This window comes from Acromyrmex echinatior, chromosome 13, assembly GCF_024713525.1.
Source record: "Acromyrmex echinatior isolate Ae372 chromosome 13, ASM2471352v2, whole genome shotgun sequence".
Lineage (NCBI taxonomy): Eukaryota > Metazoa > Arthropoda > Insecta > Hymenoptera > Formicidae > Acromyrmex > Acromyrmex echinatior.
The window spans coordinates 11,257,491-11,278,491 of record NC_141864.1 but is presented as its reverse complement, the minus strand read 5'-3'; the positions used below and the strand labels follow the sequence as shown (position 1 = coordinate 11,278,491).

Genomic DNA, 21,001 nt, shown 5'->3' with positions numbered 1-21,001 from the left:
TTTTCTTTCAATGTAGATTACATACTGAAAAAAATTATTTTGTACAATATTAAAAAAAATGATATAAATATAATATAAAAATGACATAAATAACATTTTTATACATTTTTTTTAAATAAGAAATTTTTAAAATAAGAAAGATCATAAGCCCTTTTCCACAATTAATATGTAAAGTTATAATAGAAGAAACAAATAAGATTAAGAGATTAAAAAAGAAAGCCTCTTCTCAGGAAAAAGGGGGTCAAAGAGCGCTACTGTGTCCTTAAATGCATTAGGGACGCGCAAAAGAAAGAAAGAAAGAAAGGAATAGGAAGGAAGTTTTCGTCGTATCGGTTCGGCGAACGGACTCCCTGCGCGTGTGCTCCTTGCTTGAGCGCGAGCCAGGACCCTTCCTGAAGTTAATGATTCGGTCATTGCGATGGGTGGCGGTGGCGGTGGAGAGTGGTGGAAACGAAGTAGTGTGGGCCTGGTGTGTAGAGTAGGAGAAGACTGCGCCAGGAGGGCGAGAGCAGGAGAGGAGGATCAGACTGCACAGGAAAGTAAGCTCGATCCCAGTTCGAACGCTTCGGTTCGGTCTTACGGGTTTAGTCTTGAACAGTGGATTGTTACCGTAGCTGATCGGGAAGATCGGGATAGATACCTAAGGGTTAGATGTCCTATACATCGTTGCTCACCTATAAATAAGCGAGCGGGTTGGCGCCATGCACCACCGTTCACGTCTCCTCTAAGAAAGGTGACGTTGCGTTATATAATCACTAAAAAGCGCACTGATCATCTTTTTCGGTCTTCCGAGGAGTGATCTTTAATTGTTTATTTGAGGGAAGGAATCCGCGAAATAGGAATTGAGATCGAGTAGACTACTCTCGGAAGACCATCAGCAATTCGATGCCGCACGCCGGCATTCCGATGTCAGCTCTAACCGCGAAGATAAGGCGCAGGCAACAACTACCGATCACTCTTAAAAGTACGTATGGGAGAATATGGGGTGATAAATTGAAGATTATGCGACGCATATTTACAGCAGCGTTTATCATTTAATGATGGATCGAAATAGAAATGTTTATTACTTTGCATACTTCATTATTGTCTGCAACGATTTTGCATCAATATATTATTAATTTGATCTATATATCTTGTTATAATTTTATTAAGAGGACTTTATTTATAATCAAATGTTTAAACTTTAAGATTATTATTGATCCTTTGGATTGAATCTTTTGTCTTATAATTGTAACATTATTCTCATTATGTTGTATTATCAATTAAACATAACGTAACGTTAAACAAATAGTTTTCAAGTTAAGTAATTGAAAAAAGCAAATAAAAACCTTATAAAAATTTTTGTTCTGATAAATAAAATTCTAAAATTAGAGGCATATTATAATTAGCGCCAAAACACTACCATGTCTCCTAATATAAAACGTATAAAACATTTCACATAAAGCTAAAGTGGATTGACAAGAATTACTTACAAACGCTGATCTCATTGAAGTACCGTTTTAATTTAACTGAAAGATTCTTGGTAGTATAATTTCAAGTATCCTATTTATTATATAAAAATTGATAGTAATTGAAAAGCAAAATTGTGAAATGTTAAATTTATTATAAAATATACATTTTTTACCAAAAATAAAACTATCAATTTAATTTAATTTAACTTTTCTAATTCAAAGAACTTATGTAGAGAATATATGTAGTGTAGTATAGTCAGTGGTACAAGAGCGTTATAGTCAGTAGTTCTTCGAAAGAAATCAAGTATATTAAAAATTAAAGTTATATTTTACAAGTACATATTACATTCACTAAAATGTAATAATATTTATTTACAATTAGTTATGGCATCCAATTACCATTATCATTAATTATAGTTTGTAATCATGCTTTCTACGAAACACGCTTTTTGAAAATTTTTACAAATGTAAAAATGATATCGATCGATATATTGGTCTCTTCAATCTCCGGACGCAAAAATAAAAATCCGAAAAAATAAAAATATCTGCTCAATCACACGAAGATGAAGTTTCGACAAATACGAATATTTATTTTGAAACAGTTATCTTTGGTACATTCGAAATATTTGGAGATTTTTATCTAAAACTTTAGCCGAATATTTTGTAAGAAGCATATCTCGACAATAAGTTATAATTAATGATAATAATAATGATAATTATAATTAATGATAATTAATGATGATTATTGATTATTGATAATAGTGCCATAACTTACAATAAGTAAATGCATTTTAGTGAATGTAATGTACTTTTAAAATATAACTGTAATTTTTTTAAAATATTCAATTTCTTTCAAAGAAACTCCTGATTACGCTCTTGTGTTATTGACTGTAAATATAGAATATTTACACAATAATTAAAAAAAAACGAAACACTTAATGTATATTTAAAACCTTAAATTTAATGTTTTTTTTATCAAAAGACAATCTAATTTATAAATAAAATATGCAAATATTATAATTTTGTCCAGGTAAATATTTATTCCTATAATGTGTTTGTCCTCAATATATAAAAATGCGCTTAATAATTAAATACAAATATTTCTTTCAAATAAATATATATAAATAATAACAATAATATCTTTTTAATAAAAGAAATTATTATTGACTCATTTACTGTGTTAATATCTGTAAAAGACAGTAAGGCTAATATTCCTTTTCCTTCTCCGGATATCGAATAATATATGAGTTCAGAAATGCAAGACGCATTTTCGCGAAAAACATCGAGATAAATATAAAGAGCAAGGAAGAAATCGCGATTAAATCATTAATTATAAAAAATAAATCCATATGGTATTAAGGAGTAAATATGTGAGTTTTTATACAAGTTTCTGTTTTTATCATGTTTCGTACGATGCATAGATCTATAATTAAATTTAAAAAAATTTTGAATTAAATTAATAATACAAATCAAGCAATATATCAATTTCAAAATATCAGTTTAACATCGTGCATTGTTTGTTATGAACTACATCTCTAATTCGGTTCTAAAAAAGTATGAATAAACAATAAAGTGAAAAAGGCAGACTGTTCTATTTTTTGCTATTTTCTTCTATATTCTTTTGTATCTATTTTTTCTATTTTATCTTTAGAACTAAACATAACAATTTATAATAATTACCAATCTGAAAAAAGAAGGTATGCGTTTTATATATAAGAGAAGCGCATAAAATTACGTAATATAAAATTACTTTTAGTATTAAATGAAGTGACATACATTAAATTCGAGCTAAGATTGATTTAATTTTTTAATGAAATGGGAAGAAATTAAATAAATAATTTATAATAGATATCATCTATTAATTTAATTTCTTTCCATTTGATTAAAAATTTAAATCAATCTTAGCTCGAATTTAAAATTTTTAATTTTTGCAATTAATATTATAATAATAGATTTTTCTTTTATCAAGTAAGACAGTCTAATGATAATTAATTATGATAAGTGGGAGTATATATATTCACACTAGAATCAAACATAAGCGCTCGAGCACCTTCGAGAGATCCGCGTTAATTAACGCGCCAGGATCAGACTATTAAACGCGTGAATTGACAACAGGCAAAAAATTAAGAGGTCGTTATGTTTTCGTTCGACTGTCGTTAGTAACCCTTTCTCTGCTCATATTCTTCTCACAATCGGGAGGACAGACACGTCCTTCTTGTTGAAAACTATTGAGGACGGGCATTGAAGTCACCGACAGGCACGGTTCTTTTTGACGATCTCGATGTCGTATCTAACATATATTAAGAATATAGTGTTAATTATAGGCAAACTAGGAAAATTGTTGAAATAAGAGATGAGATTTTACAAATTACGATCGCAAATATAGACTGCGATATAGAATTCATTCGAATATGATAAATATGACAAAGATGCAAATATTAATCTTCTTCCGTTATAGGTATAATAATAATAATAATAAAGGAATAAAATAATAATTAATATTGTTTTTAAAATTAATTTTAATAATAAAAAACTATTATAAATAATAGGAATAAATTGTTTAATGTTTTTCTCATTTCTTTTTATAGATTTTTAAATGTCTATTTAACAATCATTCATGCGAAAGTCTCAACTTACAGTCTTCATCAATCGCACAGTATGCTCGATCACGATCGTCTCTGTGCACATTTTCATTTTATTTCCGTGACTCGCAGTCCGTCGTGTCAGTCCGGTCTCCGCATTTACGCGAACGGCGAAAAAGCGGATTGCGATCTTCTGCTATCTTCTTGTTGACAAGTCCCAATCAGAATTCTGAAGAGGCGCGTGGAATCGGACGCAGGTAGCGTATGTCTTGTGATCGCAATCGATCGAGCGAACGAACGAATATGCGACCGCATGAATCGTACTTTTGTTATAACGAAGAAATAATCTTTCCGAGAGCGGGCGACAGCAGTCAGTCATTCGCCCGAACCGCAAGTAAAAAAGGATGAATTCCTAAGATGGACTAAATGGTGCTCGAAGAGCTGTCCCAGCGGGTAGTATACTAAGCGTACGTACGTATCGCGCTTCCTCGGAATTACCGTCGTGGGAGGTAATGCCAATAGCAAGGCGGGATGTGAGTAAACGTATGAGGAAAGTGCAAAGAGTCATTGAGAATCCAATTCTTTTGAGATTTATTTGGTTTTACTGCGGAAAAAATTGTGCGTCGTGCAAAGGTCAAATGTACATTATTATTATATAACATTAATTCGATGGAAACGGTTTTCTTTTATCCTGCCTGAAGATCACTCGATCGCGAACCATCCAGATGCAATTATATTGATTGCAAAGCCACATATTTGCGTATTATGAATAAAGAATACAATAAGCCTCATAAAATTTCGTCTGCTGGGTACGGAAGAGTTAATAAAATGATGTCTGCGCAGAATGGTGGCCGTGGTGGTTGCTCCTACCAGGATGTTTGGCATCGTGGACGCGATACGTCGAGGAGTACGACTCCATTAGAGTGGCCAGGTGCGACGCTCGATGCGGGGAGAATTACCCTGACGAGGTATGTAAGATGAGGACACGTTGTACAAGCGAGATTATCTTAACTGTATCACCATTAATATCTGTAATATTATTATTATCATCAGCGATGTCTTATGTATATGATAATATTTCATTTAACTAACACCGTTATATAATCCCATATATATTGTATTATATTGTATTGGGTTGGAACAAAAGTTCGTAACGCTACTTTATTTGTCTACATGTTTTTTTTTTAAATTGACAAACACTATTCAAAGTTTCAGCTTTAAAATTCTGTTTCTCTTTTAATTATTATACAATAATTTTTATCTAAGTCACAAGAAAGTAAAGTTAAATGCTTTTTTTATTTAATTCGGAATAAATATTAACAATAAATTTTAGGAACATTTTTAAAAACTATTTTTATAGGGAAAACTTTCATGTTAACAAAATTTGCACATTAGGAAATCGAAAATTTTTGCAGCAAGTTTTTTTTAAAGCGCGTGACAGACTCAGTCTGTCAAAGTGAGAAGAAAATTTCTCATTTTGTCTAGTACGTAATTTTTTCTATATGTAAAAACTCTTAGAAATTCAAAATTTCGTACATTTTTAACAAAGTTACAGCTGCTTGAATTCAATGTAAAGTTATTAACATATGCAAAGTTGAGAATTTTTAATTAAGAATTTTTTTCTATGTTTGGATTACATTAAACGTTAAAAAGTGTTACTTGATAAACATTTGAAGGACATTATAAAAATTAACATTTCAGTTTGGAAGCATTAATGACAGGGTAGAATATTAGAATCGCACAAACACAATCATTATTCTCAACAAATCCGATCGTTGTTGGCGCTTATGGCATCGATCCGCACGTTGCAATCAGGCGGAATAATCGCTTCGATTAATCAACGCGCTACATTGTACGCCGCTGTCCGAGTGGAGATCGATTTTAATTTCGATGGCCGATTCGACACTCGATAGCGTCGCTAAATAAACTGGTTCTCGCAACGCTTTGTCGCCTTCTTAAGAATCGCAGACGCGGACGTCGATGATTCATCCGGGGCTTGTCCAGGTTTTGCGGGTTCTCGCTCGCGTGTAATTAGTTATGCGAGTCCGAGCGTCCCTGAGTCCGCGCCCACTTGAATCTCATCGTCACGCTCGACGATTTATGAGGCACGCCGTGCCACCGTCCGTGGGACTTAACTCGAACTATGCTAATTCGGCAGTCAACAACGACGAATCGATAACATTGTATATGGGTCATCTGCTCAAAGAAACCATGCCATATCGTATAAAACTGATGTTTCTCGACAAGTTCTTCACAAGTAGAAAATATAATTTCATTGGTCACTTTGAGGCTTAAATTACATAAAGGGTTACGATAGTTGATATTAAAATATCTTCTCTCTCTCTCTCTCTCTCTCTTTCTCTCATTTACAGGGAGATGTCTTGATTGCTACATTAAACCCAATCTACATTACGTAAACGTAGTCGTAAGAATTGATCGACCACAATCAAATATTTTTCTTATAAGAAAAATGACCCAGAGGATGACTGGATCTACAAGTATATCTATGTGCAGACAATCACACAAAACTTTATATATTTGTTTATATTATTATTAATTTCAAATACTTTTAATATATAATATTATAATTTAATTATAAATATCTTTAAATACAATTAAATTATAATATTGTAATAAAAAAAGCATATGAGATTAATAATAATAAATTTTGTGTAAATATTCAGACATAAGTACATGTCCGCTGAAGATGTTTACCTTATTATTTCACTGTAATTGATCAATTCTTACAACTACAATTACTTACAACTATTACGCTACGCAATTGTAAAATAGGTTCAAATTTGAATAAACCCTTTGATATCTCTAATAGCACCTTATGATTCTAACATGTTCGCGTATCACAAATGAAGATAAAGTATATTCACAATACGAGTAGTGAAAGTTAAAGATTTTAATTAGTCACGCGATAACGCCACGACCAATATAAGAGACAACATCCATTGACTTGGCAGTAACTCTTCAGCGAACTTGGGCGCTTTACTGCTAATATTTTTTGCCGGCGTGTATACACACGTCATTACAGCAAACGGTCCCGAAATGATTCCTTGAAGAATCGTTGATGAAGTGGAGGCGGTTGCAAGAGGATAGTGGACAAGATGGGATAGTGGACGAGAAGGAATGACAAAGAGATAGCTCTCAAGCTTTGATTGGCGGCCAGTAATAAAGTTCCGAAGTAATGGCCTATAAAAGAGTTGCGCTGCGCGCAACTCACTAAGTTCGGATGTGCACCTATGGCGCACTAGAAATGTATCTTCCGACATTATCGAAAACAGGTTCTTATTCTGAAGCACCGACGATCAATCTTCTCGATGGCACTCGACTGCATCGTGCGCTCTCGCGCGGTGCGTCAATCTTCGGGAACTCCGCGATTGCAAGCGATCGACGAAGCTTTCCGTTTCCGGCATCAATAGCACAAGGCGGCAAAATTATCTTTGGCGGTGAAATTAATTCCTATTGATGCTGCGTGGATATATCTGGCGCTAACAAACATTAAATAGAAATAGCGAAACGTGATAATGAAAGGATTGGATGCACAAACTATTATAGATAAGTCCAATTTGTAAATTACATTGTAAAAGTGATTTTATTAAGGATTTACTTTATTTTTGTACTCGTCTCTTTAATTCAAATCTAATTTATCTCAATATACAATTATATAAATCGATAAAATTAATAAATTATTTTGAAATACATATGAAAAAATCAGAGCCAAAACCAGCTATTTGGGTGCTGTTTTTAAATGTCCTTATTCTCGTGTGAATAATGTTAATAAAATCATAAACATTTCAACCCTTCTTTTTGAGTATTATCAATATGAAATTTAATTCTAATTTATATCATCCCAGATTAAAATTTATAATGGAAAATGGGAGGGGATACTTAACTAGGTTAAACTTTATCGATGTTAGCTTAATCAGAAAAGGAAATTCTCTCATTCATAATTATTACAGACCCATATTTTTTGATCGCTATTTGAATTATTTTCCTAGACATCCTCTATGCCAAAAAGTGGCATTAATGAACAATTGTCAGATTAGTAGATACAGTTCTTTCGTTGTTCCACTCTATTTTCCATCAGGAGAACTTTGATTTATTAATTTAAATTTTTATAAACAATGGATACCCACTGAAATTCATTTTTATTGAAATCAAAAGAAAATTGTAAAAAAAATTTAAACAAATAAATAATTAGGTTAACAAAGACAATACAACAGACAAGAATGATGGAAAAATTAATCACAAATTTTTTACAATACTTTTTATTCCACTTTTATCAGAAAAAATTAAAACATTTTTTTAAAAAGACTCCGTAATACACATAGCATACAAAGAGATTAATAATCCTAAAAAGTTTATCAGGGGCCATAAAGATGTAAGTTTGTTGCAATCTCGAACAGACGTATATAAAATTGATTGTCGAGATTGTGAAGCATCATGTGTGAGCCAAACAGGTAGATGTTTAAAGGTACGCATTAATGAACATAGGAATCATATAAATTGGAACACAATATTCTGTAATAACTGAATTAATCATCAACATGAATTTGATTGGGAAAATATAGCAGCAGAAATAGAGTTTATAAAGTTCTTAGTTTTTATTTTAATAACTACTTGTCTTTATTATTTTGACTCTCACTTCAACTCTGATCACTGACATCACAAAAACTTTACATCATGTGAAAATGATTACATATAAGTCTAATAAAATTTAAACTCAGACAAGATTTTATTTATTCTCTTTGTTAATTCTATTTTTCTTACGAATGACTAAATAGAAAATTTGATAATTTGGTGAACGAGATGACTTTGACTTTTGATACAACATATACGACACCGTTTTTATTTTATGTAAGTTTGTATAATATCATTGTTAAAAATTTTAATATTTATGATAATCACAATGTATGTGACACCGTCTTTATTTGTGTAAGTTTTTATAATATCATTGTAAAAATTTTGTATTCATTTGGCTATTCTTTGTATAGCTAAATTGACATTTGGATAGGAAAGAACGTGCGAGTTTGTCGTGCTTCACCACCTTAAATGGATAATTGCACCGACTTTAATTACATTTCTGAATAGGCTTATTTATGTAATTTAGAATTAGATTTCATATTGATAAGGATCCAAAAAGAAGGGTTGAAACGTTTGATTTTGTTATTGTTATTTACACGAGAATAAAGACGTTTATGTGCACTCGAACAGCTGGTTTTGGCTCTGATTGGCTTTTTTTATATATATTTTATTGATTGATTCGTTCGAGTCTTTTTTCATTTATTTTAATGATTTTAATTCGTTCAGAGAAGGTAAAGAGCAATATTCAAAGTATATACTAGTTCAACCATGCTTGTAGTCATTACTTTTTTCCAGTTATTTTTGAAATAAAGTTTAAATTTTTTACTTTCCATTCCATATTGTATATAATATGAAGGATTAGTATTTTTAATTTAATTTAAAGATAGTTCCTGTTTAGTGTTAATTTGCACTCTCGTTTCTGTGAAATGTTATTCATTAGTTTACGTGTCATTCCCAATTAATGTTTGAAGTGCAAAACATTCATGGAGCATTTACAAAGCATTATTTCTGAGGAGATATTTTATGTACGTTTCATTGGAATTTATAGCGTGGTATTTTTATCTTCTTAAATCCATTATATAATTTTCCGCGTTCTTTTAGTAGCATTTACTATTGCTTTGATTAACTGGAGTAATTGCGGTTTGATTAATGACGCATTGCTTTATCGAATGCTAATATAAAAAGAAATAATTAGTATTTATCATTAACTAACTTAGTCAATATAGTCATCAAAATGGAATTTTATTAATAATAATTTTATATGCTCGTGTTATAAAAATGTAGAAGAGAGATCAGGGAAAAAATGTAATTGTCTACTGTTTAATAACAGTAGACAATTACATTTTTTCCCTGATTAATTAACTTCATTAGCATATTTAACTGTTATTGCGAAACTTCATTTTGAAAGTAATGTTTAATGAGCAGACATGAATTTTTCAATATGGCGAAAGAGGCGGCATCCTTTAGAATGTTGATGCAAAAAAAGATAAACCATCGCTATGACAATCGACTTCGTTAGCGCGATCATTATATCGCGGGGAACTCTAATGGAAATTTGCCGATCAAATGCAAGTTTCACATGCGGCGTCGTTTTGATTGTTAATTATTGGTGTCATTGCGAGGGAAAGAATACGTGCGAAGAAACGAAGTATAAGGGAAAGAAGAAGATGAAGCGAAAAGAAAACGACGCTGGTGAATCGCCAATGGGCAATATAATTTTCTTAACGACGGCGATCGGCGGCCGGCCAATTCTCGCGATGAACTTCGATGGAAGGCCGCCTCGGCTATATCGATCTTAATGAATACTTCAAACTGCGATCTTTGCGAAGTCTTTAATTGGGGTAGTCCACCGATGCGAGAAAGATCGGGAGGAAGAGAGAAGAAGAGAAAGCGGGTCCGCGGGGGAGGTGGAGGAAGATGGAGCAAGGATCGGCGTGCATGATTTTTCAGTATTGCCGATCGACACTATCGGCGATCTTCGCGGCGGACTACATTAGTCTCCTGCCATACCCTAATCTTCGCGATCACTTCACGACGGCCGCGCGCTCCAATCTTCACGAAGAAGCTCTCGACTGGAACAGATCAGCTCCTACGCGCCTTCGGCACGATCGACAAAGAAGACGATGCCTCTTTGCCGATGCAGAGAGGGACAGAAGAGCGAGATCTGGTGAACTTCGTTAGCCTTCTTATACATCTTTGATTCGCGTGATCGCTTCGGATATCACTCTACAATCTCGGCGCGCATCGGCGAAGTTAATTCTTCGACCGTGACGACGCTTCATCAGATCGCGCACTTCGGATTGCTCTTTTCACCCTTTTACGTCCTGAGGGCGATTATTATTCGCGATGCAAGTACCGCGAAAGTGACAATCGTTCATTTATTTCTTAGGATGTACGTCGAAGAAAATGTATCAGAGAAAATTAGAACGGAATATTCTATAATTTTTTCAGAAATTCGTCGTTCGTAAAACCTAATTTTTTAATCAAATATTTCTATTTAATTGTAAGCATTTTGTGATATTTTTTGTTAAGGAATTTTTTACAATCTTTATTATTATCTAAACTCTTCTTACTTCATAAATGCAAAAATACTCGTTAATATAAAGCTTTTGTCATAAAAGTATATGAATAGTCTACAAATAATATGAAATTTTGTAAAATTAGAAATATGTTTTTAAAACAATCTGTACACTCTCAGCTATTAATTAATAATAATAGATTAAAGTCACTTTTATTAAATTATAATATGAAATTTATATATAATTACACGCAATTAATAATCTCTGTAATTAAAAAAAAAATTTTAAATCATAAATTAAAACTTTGTTATAACCTCTTAATTCATTGAGTCAGTAAATAACAAAACATTAGTTTACAATATTATTATTATTACTAAAAAAAATTGAAATAATATTGTAAAGTGATATTAATCGTCTTATTTTATAAATTTAGCTAGAAATTATGTAATAAAATAATATATTTCTTTGTAATGAATAATGTCCTATTTTATAACAACAACGGTATTTATTATGTAAGAGCCTAGAAGTAATAATAGTGTTCCTTTTTCACACTCTTGATAACATCTCATATTGCCAAGTCATCATACAGGCGCTACTTCGTTATTTGTAAAGAATGAAATTCCAATGATAAACAGTGCCTGTGTAAGTTAAATCTTTGTGAAGTGTCATATAGAGATTCTTATCTCATATATATAATTCTTTTCAGATTATTTATTAATTTATAATTATGTGTATTTTGTATTCATACAATTTTATATATATTATATACTGTAATTCATGTTTTATTTATAAAATTAAAAAAAAGATTCTGGAATTAGAATTTTGTAGATTAAAAAATTATTATATAATATATTCAATCCTCGAAACTGAATGTGAGAAGAATATAATGAACTTATACAATTATATACTTGTAACACGTAAAAAAACTCGATAATAAATAGAAATCAATTCTGATAATATCATACGCCGAGATTCGATGTGTAATATTCCCGCTTGACTTGCAACATATCTGACAACGAAATGCGGAAGTCAAGCTACCAATCGTTTTCGTATTTTTGTGGAAAATGTAATCAAGAGAGAAACAGAGAGAGAATGAGATAGGGAGAGGAATTGGAGATAGAGGGAGAAATAATTATTATGTACACATCAAATATTTATGCATATATATTAGGTGTTGGAATTAATTCGTAGCGTTTTTTAATGAAAGAATGTTATTTATTTCACATGAGCATTAAAAAATACATTAATGAAAGTACTTCTCATCACTTGTAAAACGCTACGAATTAATTCCAACACCTAATATAATTTAACTTGAAAGCTTTGAATATTTCTCTTATTTTTGACGATACGGAAAAATGTTTTAGATAAAAGTGGAACTATTTTGTAAGAGATGTATTTATATTATGTTTCTTTCTAAGCGGAGACGCTATATATGTATAAATAGAAAATCATCTCCGCTTTTTTAGATGTAATTATATAATTTTTTTAGATAGTATAATTTCTGTAATTGTTCTACATGTAAGAGTATTAGAATACAGATATCGAAAAATCGATAGTTTTCGAGTTATTTTATAGTTTATCCTAATACATTTTGATAAAATATTGAATACTTATCTCGTAAGTTATTATTCACTTCTTAAATAATAATACCTACCTTAATACTTTTATGCATAGAATGATGAGATGAATTAATTAGTATAAAAAAAGTTGCTTATTTAAAAAAATGCATTTTACAACTAATGCAATTACATAATTCTTTAAATAAGTGATTATATGTTTTCTATATACCAATAGATTCATTTCATTATTTTGCATAAAAGTATTAAGGAACAATTATCAAAGAATGAACATTTTAATACTAGATATTTGATGTATTATGTGAATATATGTTAGTGAATATTGTTAAAATAAAGTAATAAACTCAAAATTTATTGATTTTTTGATATCTTTATTTTAATACTTTCACATGTAGAATAATTAAAAGAATCATATTACGTAAAAAAACATAAATTATTATAGACTTTAAATATATCACTAAATATAAATAGACATACATGCACACAATGTAAATAATACAGATTCACAAAAAAAAAACAATTTAATTTAAGCGTCATAATTCGAAAAGTGCTTAATGAAACGTGAAAAAGTGAGGGGCATACAAAATTTTATGACAAGAAAATTATAATATAAATACTTGTAACTAATATTATTTATATACTGAATTTATATACTGAATAGTAATTATCATTTTCATTTTCCAGTGAAAAATAAAAAAAATGTAATAATCGCTGTATACACACATATGAAAGAGAGAGAGAGAGAGAAAGAGAGAGAGAGAGAGAGAGAGAGAGGGAGAGAGAGAATGAATGAATGAAAGAAGAGAGAGAATGAATGAATAAATAAATGTACTTATTATTAGTTCAGTAGCTACTTACAATAACGAATACATCAATGCATATAATAACAAAATTTTTAACATCATTTATACAATACAAAATAAAATATATAAAAAAATATTTAATTTGTTACTACACGCTCTCTACACTTAATATATTTTGCTAATAATCTCCTAAAGTTTTGTATTCTACTCTCACTCTTTAACTAATTCGATAAATTATTAAACATTTTAAATATATTCCTCGTAAAGCAACATTTTCTATTCTTCTTTAGTTTTACATGTATCAATAACTAAATTCCCCCTCTAGTTTCCCTATCATTTACTGACTGCATTATTTGTATTTTATCTATTAAATATTTAGAACACATTCTATTTTTCATTTTAAATATCAAAACGCAAACATTATATTCCTTTTTTTGACTGACATAAACTTTAATGCCTCAAGTATTAGCCCTTATTCTCGTTTTTATCTTACATCTCAGAATAATTCTCATTCCCTGATTTTGCAGCTTTTGTAAATGATCTAAGTTTGTTTTATTTAATTCCACTATAATCGATGAGTAATAATCCATTGGTGCCACAGTCAATTTATACACAACACATCTTATTATCGCCAATAAATTTGCATCTACTCTTCTCATTATATCTAATTTTGCTTCTATCTTTTTACTTATGAAGTTTATATGTTCCAAAAAATTTAAATTTTTGTTAATGATTACACCCAGGTATTTAATTTTATTTACACCCAGGTATTTTATTTTATTTCTAAATATACATCTTGTATCTTAATTTTAATATTTTCTAACGCCACTTTTTCCTCACTCCACTATCATTACGTTAGTCTTATTAACATTCAATTGTAATTTATTTATCTACAGCCACTCTTCTATTCTTTTAGTTGATCATTAATTGCAATGCTCGAGTATCCCGTAGTATAAATCACTGCATCGGCAGCAAACACTCTCAATTCACAATTTTTGTTAATATCCATGTTATTTATGTATAACAAGAATAACATGCTCAAAACCGATCCTTGAAGTATCCCTGTTTAGCTGATTCAGAGTAATTAAGCCATTAAATTTAACTTTTTGTGTTCTACTTCCTTCCAAATAACTTCTAAACCACTTCAATATAATATCTTGTAGTCAAATAACAATTCAATTTAACAAAATCTATCAACAATCTCAAATGCTCTTTTAAAATCTAGTAATGTTACACCTATCATCCTCTTCTCACCTATAACTTTTTTCCAACTTGATAATATCTGTAGCGCTGTCTCAAGAATGCTTCCCTGTGAATCACGACATTTATTAATTAAGGTATTTTTCTCCAGATATTCAATGAGCTGTTTTTGGACCACCATCTCTAAAATTTTTTCATACACAGATAGTTTATTTATTAGTCTATATTCTTCTATTCTATTTATTTCTCGTACTTTAGACATAGATTATTACCGTTACTTCCTTCCATTCAGTAAAACATACTCCTTCCTCTAACAACTTATTTACTAGATAACAAATCTTATCACCTACTGCTTTCACTACTAACTTCATAATTTCAATTGTGATCTCTTCTTCAGCACTTTTATTTATTCCTAACTGTGCTCAAATACTCTACATCTCATCTTATTAAATACAATCAAATATACATTCAGTATATTTTATTTCGCCTACATAATTTATTCTTTGGTTATTCATCATTAATTTAACACTGTTGATAAAATATCTGTTAAACTCATTTGCCATATTTTTAGCGTCCTTAATAATTTTGTCTCCATACCGTATTTGTTTTTGCAAATTTTTAGAGTTATCTTTTAATAATTCATTCAGTACTTTCCACATTTGTCTCGGATTATTTTTATTATTATCCAAGCTCATTTCCAAATAAGCTTGTTTAACTTTCTACACTCATTCACTAAATTGTTTCTCTCCCAAACATCTTCATTTTTCATTCAAGACATTCGAGCCTTCTTATATATATATCCTATGAACCTCATCTTCTTTTCTTTTACAAGTTGCCAAATTTCATCATTAAATTTAAATCGCTTTTCCCATTTACTTTGATTATCTGTATCAGCACTTCCAAATCTACACTTTATAATTTCAGTTATATTATTGTTTGCCAATATATTACTACAATTTCCTATTATACTAAGGTTGATTAATTCCTATTATACTAAGGTACGCTCAATTTCTTAAATTCTTCTTTATCCATTCTCTTAAAATTTCTGTACCTAATTATTCTGTCATCAGTCTCTTCCATCAAGCTTCCAATGTAATATTACCAACAGTAAGCAGTCCGTTATCATAGGTTCATGCCTTACTTCTGCATTTAATTCTGTATTAGAGAAAACCAAATAAAGCAATAGGTCTCTGATCTATTAATTAATTTTAATAGCTTCCCTTACCAACTATTTCAATCCAATCGAATTCATAACTCTTATTAATTTAATCTGTGTGTATAACTACTCACTTTCAAGTCAACATTAAAATCTTCCATAACTACGACACTATTATACAATACAATATTATTACAAACTCTTTCCATAAAATTAATAAAATCGGCATCATTTGGCGAATGATATACTATCATTATTATACCTTTAAAACTTTTATCATTAATTTTAATTATTACTGACCAGTTTCTTAAACAAGAGTCAATTACTTTTACCTTAAATTTAATCCTATTATTAATATATAATAATACCTCTCTTTTTTTTATTCAAAATCTTTCCTTAGCAAGTAAATTCTTCAAAGTGCAGCTCGTGATCCTCAATCGCTTACGTCACATGTGTTTCAGTAAATCCTAATATACTAGGTCTATTTATTCTAATTATTACATTTTTTATCTCATCTTTGTGTTCCAAAAATCCTTGAGCGTTTAGGCAAATTATACCATCACACTTTCCATTAACATTTCTTAGTTGTTATATTATTTAGCAGTTTATTTTTTTGTTTTTCAATTTTTCTTACATAACACGAGTAATTTACATCAAAATCTGAATGATCAGATTTCAAATTCTTAATTTAAAAAATTTTAATTTTTTCTTCACAATTTATACATTTTTAAATCTCGTTTTTACGATCCTTTATATTGTCCTGAACAATTATTACACGCTACTGTAATAATTTTTACAATCTTTCGGTATATCGGTAGAATCTATAACAATTATAACATCTATATAGATATGTAACAATTCTTAAACTATCTGCACTTTATATATTTTCCAACCAATTTTTACTTTCCCCAATTTAAGCAAACGTTCTCTAGTTTTTTTAACATCTACCTGTGTTATTATAGTTGTTCTTATCTCATTTGTTCTTATCTCATTTGTCCTGTACACAATCTTATCACTTATAGACTGAAAGAAATGATTTTGTTATAGGAACAAATCAAGGAAAAGCAAATGTGATATTTGTTAAAAAACCGATCGATTTGTTATGATTGCAAATTAATTCATCAATGTAACAAATAATCAATAGTATCGCTAGCAAATAAGAGGTTCATATATATATATTAGGTGTTGGAATTAATTCGTAGCGTTTTACAAGTGATGGGAAGTACTTTCATTAATGTATTTTTTAATGCTCATGTGAAATAAATAACATTCTTTCATTAAAAAACGCTACGAATTAATTCCAACACCTAATAATTCCTTAGCTAGATTTTTTTTCAATTTATTTACTTGCATTGCGTTTTGACATCCCAGTATGCTCCATTTGCTGCTTTTCTTATCTTGATAATTCCTACTTCTATTTTTGTAATATCAATTTTATTTTTTATATTCTTCTTTGCTAGAATTTTCTTCACTTGTTCTTGGTCTCACAACCAATATGTTGTAATGCTTCACGATTATTTTTGACTGTCTGGCTGTAGCTTATTTATATCCCCTGGCTCGTCAATTGCAACTTGCTTAGTATTCAATTTTTATATCTCACAATTCACTTCCTTAATTGTATGCTTTAATTCTACTTGAATTGAGAGAGAGAGAGAGAGAGAGAGAGAGAGAGAGAGAGAGAGAGGAAGGGAGGAAGGGGGCTATTATGAGATTTACTCAAAATGAACTCGGTGAGTAAATACTGAAGTGTATGAGCAGAATTTAAAAAAATATTAGATCATTTTAAAGGGAATTTAATAAGCTTTATTGTTAAAATTTAATTCAAATTATTATTTTTTCTGAAAATTAAAGAAATGTAAAAAGTAAGCAAATCACAAAATCAAAAAATTGTGCTCATAAAATACCTCGAGAAATCGATAGTAATAAAGCGCAAAGTATATCAGTATTGCAATAAAAAACTTTATTTAATGTTTCTAAAATACAAACAATATGTGCGCAAAATGACCATGCGATGCATTGTATCCACAACTTGTCTTTACTTAGTTGGAACCAAGCATTGTACAAACAGGCACTCGACATTCATTCCGGTTATCCTTTTTATTACTGTACAATAATATTCATACTTCAGCAACAATTGTCACTCGGACATAAGAACATAGGTTACTTCGTATTAAAAGTACTGTATAGTATCTCTACAGGGTGTCCGAAAAGTATGGAAACGGTCGAATATCTCGAGAAATACTCATCGAATCAAAAAAGTAAAAATACACGTATTCAATGGTTCCAAAAGAGCTATCTTGTGACACCTAACACAATCCCCCACCCCCACCCGCTGGGAGTGATAGAGGGAGTAACTTAAAAATTTTAAATGGGAACCTCCAATTTTTATTGCAGATTTCTCTTCTTCAGAAAAAGTTACCTATTGAATTTTATCTATTGAAGTGTATGTAACGAACATTATGTACATACATATGTATAAGCGGAAGATCGAGCAGAATGCTATCATACTGCGTTTATCTTATGACAATAATCTTTTTTACATTTAACACATACTTTGTATTTACATTTCTTCTAATTTTGTAATAATTTTTATGTTTTTCACTATTTGCTTAACATTTCTTCCAGTTTTTAAAATTCTGTATTCGCTCCCCCGTTGTAATTGTGCATACAAATTTTTTGACACAAAAAGAAAGGATCGAAATCCTTATTCTGCGAGGATGCGGTAAAAAAAGAACATACGAACAAGTCGTCCGCCAATTTAATGATACTCATCCTGATCGTCTACCCATTTGCAAATCAACTGTTTGTAAGACTGTTTCTCGGTTTCAAGATACTGGCTCTGTTAATGATCGACCAAAATCGGGAAGACCAAAAACGGCCACGAACGAAGACAACAGTTTAGAGGTATGTGCAAGTGTTGTTGAGGACGTCCATACTTCAGTGAGAAAGATTGCGCAACAAACTGGTATCGGCAAATCGTCTGTCCATCAAACATTAAAAGCAAATAAGTTCCATCCATATAAGATAAAATATGTACAAGAACTTTCGGAAGATGACTTCGATCGGAGATTAGAATTTTGTGAGGAAATGATGAGACGTTGTGACGAAAATGAATTATTTCCTTTCTGGATATGCTTCTCTGATGAAGCTACGTTTCAGTTGAGTGGAGAAGTTAATAGGCACAACCTTTTGCTTTTTGGTTCTCGTGTTGTTACAACATTGAATTATTTTTCTTTTAACGCATCGATGTCTGATGGCCTTGTTTTTAATACTTTGTTCTTCAAAAAGACCCGGAAACAATTGTCCAGAGGATTTAAATCAAGTGAACTTGGTGGCCACTCAGTCGAACCCCTCCTATCAATTCAACGCCCGGGGAAAATGTTGTACAATAGAGCGCATAATCAAACCGAAATGACACGGGGCTACATTCTGTTCAAACAAGACATGAAATGTATGTATGTACCAGCAATATTTCGGATTGGCGGTATAATCTGGTTATTCAATAAATTAATGTACTCCTCAGCTATGAAATTATCTTCAATGAAGAAAGACCCAACGACTTGGTTGCTCAAAATTCTAACTTACACATTAATTTTCTATTCATGTTTTGTTTGGCTATCCCTCACACAATGGTGATTTTCGTCTGACCAATATCGTATGTTGTATCTGTTAACTTCTCCACCCAGCTGAAACGCAGCTTCATCGGAAGCGCATATCTAAAAAAGGAATAACTCATTTTCGTCACACCGCACCATCATTTCCTCAAAATTCTAATCTGCGATCGAAGTTGTTTTCCCAAAGTTCTTGCACATATTTTATCTTGTAAGAATGGAAATTTTTTCTTTTGATACTTCATGGACGGACGATTTGCCGATACCAACTTGTTGTGCAATCTTTCTAACTGCAGAATACACATCCTCAACGACACTTACACAGACCGCTAAACTGTTGTCTTTGTTCGTGGCTGATTTTGGTCAATCTTTGACAGTCAGTATCCTGAACCCGAAAAACAGTGTTACAAACAGTTGATTTAGAAATGGATTGACCATCTGGATGGGTACCATGAAATTGGTGGGCGACTTGTTCGTATGATCTTTTTTTATCACCACATCCTCGTAAAATAAGGATTTCGATTCTTTCTTTTTCTGTCAAAAACTTTGTATGCACAATTACAACGGGGGAGCGAATACAGAATTTTAAAAACTGGAAGAAATGTTAAGCAAATAGTGAAAAACATAAAAATTATTACAAAATTAGAAGAAATATAAATACAAAGTATGTGTTAAATGTAAAAAAGATTATTGTCATAAGATAAACGCAGTATGATAGCATTCTGCTCGATCTTTCGCTTATACATATGTATGTACATAATGTTCGTTACATACACTTCAATAGGTAAAATTCAATAGGTAACTTTTTCTGAAGAAGAGAAATCTGCAATAAAAATTGGGGGTTCCCATTTAAAATTTTTAAGTTACCCCCTCTATCACTCCCAGCGGGTGGGGGTGGGGGGTTGTGTTAGGTGTCACAAGATAGCTCTTTTGGAACCATTGAATACGTGTATTTTTACTTTTTTGATTCGATGAGTATTTCTCGAGATATTCGACCGTTACCATACTTTTCGGACACCCTGTATATTTCCCTTACGATCATCAAATCCAACTTCTGTAATTAAGCAATTCAACATATCTTATATTTTTCTATTAATTTTACTCTATTATTATATGAAGAATTTATTGCTAAATATTTACTTTTCTTTTTATTAAATAATAAACAATATTTAAACTTATCTCAATGAAACTTGAAGATATCCAAATTCTAAAATCTCTTTTTACAATAACTATAAGCTTACAATCTAATAATGCATTCCACTAAATAATTTTCAACTTAAGAATAATACATTGGTGAAATCAAATCTATTAGTTTAACAAAAACGTCGCTATTTCATATTAGACATCTATCTTAAAGGCCTCTTAGGAGGCTTCTCTCTCTCTCTCTCTCTCTCTCTCTCTCTCTCTCTCTCTCTTATAAGTTTTTTATTTAAAGATTTCTAAAACACGAAATTTTTCAAAATATATCTTCAGTTGTGTGTGCGTGTGCGCGCGCACGCGCCTATG

General features: G+C 30.8%; 1 protein-coding gene across 3 annotated transcripts in view; it reads left to right on the top strand.

Annotated features, from left to right (window-relative positions):
* Nucleotides 1-529: 529 nt before the first annotated feature.
* The window catches only part of Kal1 (anosmin-1 Kallmann syndrome 1), a 43,065-nt gene continuing 22,593 nt past the window's right edge, over nt 530-21,001 (top strand). For all 3 annotated transcript variants that reach the window (XR_015547113.1, XM_087412410.1, XM_011065303.2), the window contains exons 1-2: nt 530-964; nt 4,877-5,001. Coding sequence is in view for 2 of the 3 variants with exons in the window: in XM_087412410.1 (XP_087268536.1) it covers nt 886-964; nt 4,877-5,001 (204 nt within the window). In the remaining variant the exon portion in view is untranslated. The remainder of the gene's footprint in view (nt 965-4,876; nt 5,002-21,001) is intronic.